Source organism: Apis florea, unplaced genomic scaffold (genome assembly GCF_048593485.1).
Source record: "Apis florea isolate Af1SG1 unplaced genomic scaffold, ASM4859348v1 contig_2293_pilon, whole genome shotgun sequence".
Classification (NCBI taxonomy): domain Eukaryota; kingdom Metazoa; phylum Arthropoda; class Insecta; order Hymenoptera; family Apidae; genus Apis; species Apis florea.
In genome coordinates, this window is record NW_028256554.1 from 2,123,689 (window position 1) to 2,133,154 (window position 9,466).

The 9,466-nt window shown below is 25.6% G+C and overlaps 2 protein-coding genes and 1 long non-coding RNA gene across 4 annotated transcripts; 2 read left to right on the forward strand and 1 right to left on the reverse strand.

Annotated features, from left to right (window-relative positions):
- Nucleotides 1-27: 27 nt before the first annotated feature.
- Nucleotides 28-4,213, forward strand: IntS8 (integrator complex subunit 8). The gene is made up of 12 exons (XM_003694597.4): nucleotides 28-242; nucleotides 332-749; nucleotides 845-1,082; nucleotides 1,145-1,381; nucleotides 1,453-1,698; nucleotides 1,773-2,022; nucleotides 2,102-2,512; nucleotides 2,579-2,833; nucleotides 2,898-3,150; nucleotides 3,211-3,329; nucleotides 3,394-3,743; nucleotides 3,822-4,213. The coding sequence occupies exons 1-12, from the start codon at nucleotides 122-124 to the stop codon at nucleotides 3,939-3,941; spliced, it is 3,018 nt and encodes a 1,005-aa protein (XP_003694645.1). The 5' UTR covers nucleotides 28-121; the 3' UTR covers nucleotides 3,942-4,213.
- LOC147658232 (uncharacterized) lies at nucleotides 4,124-4,754 on the reverse strand. Its single transcript, XR_015290897.1, has 2 exons — nucleotides 4,454-4,754; nucleotides 4,124-4,333 (listed from the first exon to the last, which is right to left on the reverse strand). It is a non-coding gene; the product is annotated as an uncharacterized LOC147658232 (long non-coding RNA).
- On the forward strand, nucleotides 4,331-7,172 carry Mad (mothers against decapentaplegic homolog 1). Of its 2 annotated transcripts, none has more exons than XM_012487862.3 (3): nucleotides 4,331-5,039; nucleotides 5,382-6,692; nucleotides 6,783-7,172. In XM_012487862.3, exons 2-3 carry the CDS (start codon nucleotides 5,446-5,448, stop codon nucleotides 6,940-6,942), a joined length of 1,407 nt encoding a protein of 468 aa, XP_012343316.1. In that variant the 5' UTR covers nucleotides 4,331-5,039; nucleotides 5,382-5,445; the 3' UTR covers nucleotides 6,943-7,172. The 2 variants fall into 2 exon arrangements, with proteins under 2 accessions (XP_012343316.1, XP_012343317.1); XM_012487863.3 differs by having other exon boundaries at nucleotides 4,958-5,039; nucleotides 5,436-6,692.
- Nucleotides 7,173-9,466: the final 2,294 nt, after the last annotated feature.

Consider the following 9,466-nt stretch of genomic DNA (forward strand, 5'->3'; position numbering starts at 1 on the left):
TATTATAATTGACTATATCTTATTTTAGCGACATCTAAGATTATTTTCAAAATAAGCTCTAAAAAGTATAAGAATAAGATTACAATTTTTCTGATTGTGTTATGAATTTGAAAATAATGCAATGATGGATGTAGATTTATTAAGACCAGGCACTGTGCCGATATCTCCTGATACAATACTTTGGTTTGAATTTTTATTAAATCCATCTTTATTGCAACAACATTTATCTAAACCTTCTCCTGGTTAGTAATAATTTAACCTTAATTATTATATATAATAAATTTATTAATAAATATATTCTATTATTTATACTATTTAAAATTATTTTTAGATCCTTCAGCAACGGACTTAATAATCAAATTTATGACAATAAATTCAGAACAAAAGGAAAATGAAGTAAAAATTGTTGATACTGAATCAAATGATGCAAAATCTAGTACTGCAACTAAATGGACTCATAGAAATCTTGCTCTAAAAATTCTTTCTTTGAAAATAGCAGCTCATTTAAAGTGGGATTTGGATGTATTAGAAAAAAAATTACCGTTACCAATACAATTAACATTACTTCAAGATCTTCTTTATATAACATCGGATTTAATTGTGGAAATACCAACTATACCTGAATTTACAATACATCCAATTTCAGATCAAGTATTATTTACAATTGTTTTATATCATAGATGGCATATAAGAGCAATTATTTATAGAGCCTTAAATAATAAACAATCAAAACAACAATTTCTTCATATGTAAGATAAATATTAATAAATATTCATATATTTAATAATATTTTTTACATAATTTTTTTGTTTTTTAATTCATTATAATTCATTATATATGTTAGTCCAGGTATTCAAGAATCAACATATGTACCACCTGGTATAATAGATGATATAATTAGAAAATTAGAAGCTCAAGTATCTAATAGTATAAATGTATTAAATAATGTTCTTGAAAGTAAAGATATAAGTCCAAAAATGTTATCATTTGACACTTTCCAAATGTTATCTGAAGATAGTATAGAGATTAAACAAAATTGGGAAAATATGTATTCCATTAATTTAGAAGAATTTAAATGTCAAGTAAGATATTTTTATTATTATTTTATAATTTTTTATATTACTAATTATTTCAACATTTTTAGATACATTATGATTTAGCAAGATTTCACTTATTAAAAGAAGAATATCAAGAAGCAAAACGTCATATTATACAAGCCAAAGAATTGTTTTATAATTTCAATAATTCAGGAGATATGTTGTATTGTAAAATTCGAAAAGAATCTTTAGATGGTTGTTGTTTAGCATGCGAAGTATCCATAGAAGGAGTAACTTCCAGTCTTACTCAACAATTGCAAGCATCAATTAAAGATCAATATACTGTATATATTTAAATATTATTTTATAGAAATTGAATTTTATGCAAAGAGTTAATGATAATTATTTATTTTAGAATATATTACAAATTCTTCAAGCAGATAACATTTCAAGAGAAATTCCTCAAGTTTATAGAGATAATTTAGAACTTGATGTGCAAGGAGGATCTGTTAATAGAAAAATTGTAGTAGCTCGTGATCTTTTGCTTCAAATTCAATGTTTAAATTTGATTAGAAAAATTTTGGATGGTAGCATAATTCTTGGTGATTATATAACAGAAATACAAGCAGCTGGTAGTAAAGGAATTGAAGTATTTTTTTTGGTAAAATTCTATTAGTTTAACAAATTATTAATATTTATTATTTTAATTTCTATCTTATATAAAATCTTTTTTAGGCTCTTGAAAATGTTTTAGAACAACTTACTACTAAAGACAAAACACGTATTTCGCGCTATCTCCTTTATCTCGTACATACAAGTAACATTGATGGATTTGCTTCCAAAATACTTAGTGATCCATTATATATGGCATTATTTAATGATAAAGAACTAGATACCATCAGAAAATCAGCTATTATTGAAGAATTAGAGTTACCAGATTTATTATTGAAAAATGATTGGGGCATACCTTTAATAACATATACTCGTCAGTATAAATATATAAGTATTGATTTTATAGCCTAAAATATTAATCATAATCTAATTATAAAAAATTTAAATTGCAGAAAGTTCCAAAATAGAAGTATTTGGATTAGAACAAAAATTAATACAATCATATGATACTAATGAAATTCATGAAATATTATTACATTTAGATGGAAAACATCGTATGAAACCTTTATGGTTAGTGAATAGTTGTTGGGAATTACCTATTCCATTACAAAGTGTTGTAATGTCCCTTTCTAGAGGTTTTCTTCAAGATTATTCATACGTATTATTAGCAAAAAGTAGAGAATTAGTAATGTCTAAAGATTTTGAAGGAGCAATTGAAATATTAAATGTATTAGAAAAAGAAGTACAACAACATTCACAAAGTGGCAACACATTAATATTTAAATTATGTAAATTAGTAAACTGGGAATGTTTGCTTATTGAAATTTTAAGATGTCTTCACAATTGGCCAGCAACAAATATATGTAAGTATGCATTTAATTTCGTGATTATTTTAATATAATTAAGATAATTAAAAAAAAAATTTATAGGTGATACAGAAAACTTAATTACAAGATGTAAACAATGTCTTGGAGCATTACAAGCTACAGATCAAGTTATTCCACGACAAGAAATTATTGAATATTGCACTGTTTTTCTTTTAAATATGACTGAATGGGATTATTTAACAAGCTTAGAAAAACGTTTTAGTTATTCAGAATTTGCAGCAGCTATTAGTAGTGTTTGTCAAGATATTGTTAAATATAAAGCAGGAAGAAAATTTTCAAGAGAAGCATGGGATATGGGTTAGTCTTAAAAAGCCATATATAAATTTCTATATTAAAATATAATATGAAATTATATTTTTAGTATTAACTGCTTTTGGGCCAAGTAGAGATCAACCACAAAAACGAAGTAATAGTGGTAATAGTGGAACAAGTACTGGTAGTGCTTCAAGAGATGTTATTGCTAGCATTGGAGGTACACTTAGTAGATTGCGTGAACCTATGGTTCTTACTGTTGTTATTTCATTATTAGCACGTTTACGAAATGTTCTACGCGATGAATCTAGTCTTGAATTACATGCGCAATATCTTTCTCTTTGGCCTGCTGTTGTACCAAAGTAAGTTTTCATATAACAAACTTTATATTATTTTAAAATAATATAAACATAATTTTGTAGTGCTAATTCTTATAATATAAGAAGCATTGGAGAATTACTGTTTCAATTATTAACACAAGCTTTAAAATATTATCCAACTAATGTTCCTTGGCTAAGATTGATGGGAGATCTTAATTTTGGTCTGTATTAGAAAAAATATATTAAAATATTTCGAATGTAAAATAAATAACATAATATTTTTAGTTCTAGGATATTATGAAAGTGCAATAAAGTATTATTTAGAAGCTATTATGGTAGCTAGTGATCTGTTTAGTCAACCAGTACCAAGATCACAGATTGATGATCTTGTTTATAGACGCATGATTAAATGTTGTGCTCATTTACAATGTTATACACAAGCTGCTGTATTATGTCAATTTTTAGAAGAAGTAGATTATACTTTAGCTTTTAAAATGGCAGCTAGTGATCAAAAAAGTTGTGCTCCAGCAGATGCTATGGATGCATATTATCATTGTATTTGGGATACTACAATACTTGAATATCTCATTCATTTACACACAAAACGTGGTGAACATCATAGAAAACAATTAGCAGTTAGTAATTATACATATAATTTATTTAAAGATTTATATATATTTCATTATATTTATTATATTTAATTATCTTTTAAGATTAAAGTGATTGGTTCATTGGAATTGAATTCTAATAATAATGAAGAAATACAAAGGGAAGCAGCAAATATTCGGAAAGCGAAATTTTTAAGAGCATTAGCAAAACAATATGTTTATTAATAAAATTAAAAAAAATTTGTATTATTGTATATATTAATCTTATAATATTTAAATATAAGGATTTTTATATTTATAATTACAATCGATAATTAAAACAATCAAATCTCCCTCCTTTATATGTACAACTTGTACCAATCACAGCTTTTTATTTTTTACTCTAATCGATTTAATAAAACACGAAATTAATAAAATAATTTTATTAGATATTATATTTTATTAATGTTATAAAAAAATTTTTTAAAAATAAACAGTTATTTGTTCATTATAATAAAGCTTTTTATTATTCTCTAATGCATCATCTTTTTGATGTGAGTCATCTACGATCAGCCCTTATCGTTGAATACATTCTCATTACGTAGTGCAATGGGTGCGTATTATTGCTGTACGTAAACCTATATATAAATTATATTAGATATAATGTTTATATATTGCAAACAAAGTGTGCAAAAGAAGTTAGTTTTCAACGAAACACTATAAAAATAGAGTAATTCGACAAATTGTAGATAACGTACATAACATTAAAACAGTTCTCATGGGACTGTCTTCATAAACAAGGCGCCATGATTTTCTTGCAACGCCATAATACTGTTATACGACATTTCGTTCTTTCTATGATAAATATTTATAATTAAAACTACATGTGAGATATGAACGGAATCAATTTTGTTTCATATATTTCTATATATTACAATAATTTTTAGCTGTTTAATTTTGGTGAGTACATAAAGAAGATTATGAATACTTATTAAAATTCTGAAAGTTTTCGGTACTATTGCTTATTGTAAATACCCTGATTCTACCACAAAAAGGAGTGAAAAAGATAGAGATTGGAAGATAGAAAAATTGTAGTGAAAGAAAAGAGAAAAAAGAAATATTATGTATATTGTGAGTGACTTTTATATTATAAAAAAATTTGCTTAAATATTTATCGAGTTCATAAAATTGTTGTCATTAAGAAACGATAAAGTCAAGGTGGAAATCGATAAATTCATAGATATTTTTATTTGATTGTCATGGCGAGAGATTGGCGTCAAGAATGTGGTAACAAGAGTGGGAGACTATAGTAAAAACAATGCTGGATCGCTAAGCAAGTTCTACGTAAGTAGTTCTGTGTAATTTATTATTAGTTATTTTCTATTTTTGATTATATTAATTTTTTATATTTACAATATTTAATATGTTATTGTATAATATTTTATATTTTGTATATTTCAAATATCAAATTCTAACCTCATATTTAACATAATATTTATTTCTTTTATTTTATTAGCATTAATATCCTCATAATATAAATTAAATATTTATTAAATATCATAATATTTTGATTTTGATATAATATTTTAATTATAAAAATAAAATATATTTGAAAAAAATATTTTTATAAAATAAATTAGAAAATTTTTAATATACGGAAGTTAATAGAATTATATTAAATTACAGGTTACTAAAAACAAAAATTAAAAAAAATTTATAGATATAGTTTATATATTACAGTATTTTTAACATGGATGATGAAGAAGGATCATCAAGTTCAGGACCTATGTCTTCATTGAATAGTTTATTTTCATTTACTAGTCCTGCTGTAAAAAAGTTGCTTGGTTGGAAACAGGGTGATGAAGAAGAAAAGTGGGCAGAAAAAGCAGTTGATTCATTAGTAAAAAAATTAAAAAAACGAAAAGGTGCAATTGAAGAATTAGAACGGGCATTAAGTTGTCCAGGCACTCCTAGTAAATGTGTAACAATTCCAAGAAGTTTAGATGGTAGATTGCAAGTTTCTCATCGTAAAGGTTTACCACATGTAATTTATTGTAGAGTGTGGAGATGGCCAGATTTGCAATCACATCATGAATTAAAACCATTAGAATTATGTCAATATCCCTTTTCTGCTAAACAAAAAGAAGTTTGCATCAATCCTTATCATTATAAAAGAGTGGAAAGTCCAGTATTACCACCTGTATTAGTTCCTAGGCATTCAGAATACGCACCTGGACATTCATTGTTACCATTTCAACAAATAGCAGAACCAACAATGCCACACAATGTATCCTATTCTTCTAGTGGATTTAATGCTGGATCTACTGGTGGTGTAAATCCAACATCACCTATGTCATCTGTTGGATCTGTTCCAAGTCCAGGAAGTACAACATCACCAAATCCACAAAGTCCATATGGTACTAATGGATTACCAGAAACTCCTCCTCCAGCATATTCTCCTCCTGAAGATGGTTCACAATCTGGTCAGTCACCGCCACCTGATCCTGTAGCTATGGATACAAGTGGATCAGCTGAAGTAGCTCCAGTGTGTTACCAAGAACCACCTTATTGGGCTTCTATTGCATATTATGAATTAAATTGTAGAGTGGGTGAAGTTTTTCATTGCCATTCCCATTCTGTTATTGTGGATGGCTTTACAAATCCAAGTAATAATTCTGATAGGTTTTGCCTTGGACAGTTGTCCAATGTAAATCGTAATTCTACTATTGAAAATACAAGAAGACATATAGGCAAAGGAGTACATTTATATTATGTAGGTGGTGAAGTTTATGCAGAATGTCTTTCTGACTCTGCTATATTTGTACAATCTAGAAATTGTAATCATCATCATGGATTTCATCCTAGTACAGTTTGTAAGATCCCACCAGGATGTTCATTGAAAATATTTAATAATCAAGAATTTGCACAATTACTTTCACAAAGTGTTAATCATGGTTTTGAAGCAGTTTATGAATTAACAAAAATGTGCACTATAAGGTAAAATTTAATATTAAAAAATTAATCATTATCATTATGAATGATATAACATAACAATATAAATTATTATACTTATGTGTTTTGTTGTAGAATGTCATTTGTTAAAGGATGGGGTGCTGAATATCATAGACAAGATGTTACATCCACTCCTTGTTGGATTGAAGCACATTTACATGGACCTTTACAGTGGCTAGATAAAGTGTTAACACAAATGGGTTCTCCTCATAATGCTATAAGTTCTGTATCATAATTTGTGCTTTATGTTTAATAGCAAGGAGAGAAAATAGTGAAATGTAGGAAAAACTTAATGATTTAAGAACACTTTTTAATATTATATAAGGCCATAATAAATTAGATATCATAAGAAATTTATGAAAATATAATGAGAATGATAAATGAGAAATTACTATCTTAATATGAGACTTCTCATGTGAAAAAAATAAAGTTAATAATATGATTATAAAAATAAAGGATTGCAAACGTTCACAATTATTAAAAGTAATCCTTAATAATGAAATTTCGAAAATTGAAGTGTACACGTACAAGCTGTACAATTTTTTGGCTGTTAAATAGGAAAAGAATTATAGCAAAAAATATATGTTATATATAATATGAAGAATCATATTTTTAAAATATATTTAATCACATCTAATACTTTATTTTATATGAAAAATTGTTATAAAGAATATTTTTTAATGGTATGTCACGAATGCTTCATTAAATTATTTCGAAACTTATATTAAAAGTTATACATAGTTGAAAAACAGAAAAAAAATTGATTTCGATTAAATAAAAGATCATTAAACAATATATGGGAATGATTCAGAATTATATAATGTTTTAAATTTATAGTTTCGAATACGTGTGCTTTTGAAGCATTTGATTTATAAGCCTAAACAAGCCTTAAACTATTTAAATTTATTACTATAAAGACTATAATCTAAATGTAATTAATTTCAATTTACTAATAGTAATGCAATTAATATTTCAATATATACATCAGATGCTGATCTCACGTTGACATTTAAAAGTTAACTGTATCTGATGACATATTGAAATACTAACTTTGATACATATACAAATATTTTTTTGTGCAACGTTTTCTAACATTCGTGAAATGTAAGCCTTTGGATGTAGCCTTATAAGAAACTAATATGACAACTAACATAAAGTCATCTACTTGCTACTTGTCAGACTTGAGAGTAATGTAAGACTTGTATGTTAGCTATGCACTTTTTAAAAATGTTCATAAATTTCATGCTTCAACAGAAATTTATGTGCATATAAAAAGTATACCATTATATTATGATGTTATGTGCAATTTAAATAATTGGTATTACATTCGGTACAAGACATAAAAATTTTATTAATTGAATTCTAAAATCACAAATTATTTTTGTTGATCATAAAAAAAACGTAAAAAATTTTATCAACAAAAAAAGAGTCACATACAAGATGTTCATTTATGAAAAATATTACTTGTATTATATATTTTAATGAATAACGATTTTATAAAAATTCTATTATAATAATTGAGCATAAGAATTATGATGCATATATTCATAAATTGAGAAAATTATATGAACATTTGGTTAAAACAAAGTAAAATTTATTAAGAAATGTTATACATTGAAAATTCATCATAACCAACTCTGAACTGTTTTTTCATTTATAACAATTCATTCATAACAAAATATTGATTTCAATTGATTTTGCATTAAGGTATACAGGTATTATTAAAAAATTACAAATATTGACTCAATATTAGAAATGCCTGATATATATTCAAATGAACTTCTGACTTATTGATAAATTCTAATTATATTTCAAGTTATTTTTATGTATATTTTACGTATATTTTTTTCAATTATAAGTATGATGAAAGTATACGGATCATATAACTTTAAGAGTATTTGAGAACTGTGGAACAGAAGTCACTGCCGCTTGATGTTACTTATTTGTCGATGTACCTAGCTGTGATTGTTTGCTACCAAATTTAGCAAATTACGTGTAGGTGATCAACGATGGTAAAAGTATTTACTTTATTGGATCAGTGAAAATAAAAATATGTATTCGAATTTAGGAGTATAAATCATATAAGAAAATATGACAATAACGTATAAAGAAATACGATTTTTTACACGACGAATAAAAATATTCAATCAAAAAAACATTTATCGTACCACTTATCGTTTTTTCGTGATCACCTGTAATACCTATTTAGTTTAAACAAAAGAAGAAAAAAAGTATTTTCCTTCGAAACAATGTTGTAATTGGTATATAGAAAATCATAAAAATAATATATCTGTTAAAAGAAAAGTATAAACTAATGTTTTAGGTATATCGAGCTTGTAGCATTCGTAATGAGCACAATGCTTTACCGCAATATATATATGTACGAATAGTTATATGTAATAAGTATATTTAGAGCTTCTATTCTTTATTGATATTTTTCTTTTCTCTTTTCTCTTCTTTTTTGTTTTTTTTTCAATTGATATACTATTTGTCACAAATCTCATTTCCAAATCACCTGATATTACTTTTTAATCGCTAAGTTTTACAGAACTGAATAGAAGCTTAATAAATATTACAACAATGCACTATAATACTAGAACTATATACATATATACTTAAGTACATGCCGCCCAAGTTGTGCCTTGGATGCTTTTACATTATATATTTCAAATATTCTACAAAAATATAAAACAAAAATTTGTTATAGTATATAGTGGAACAAGTATATATATTGTTTGTCAAATAGTGCTTAAACATTC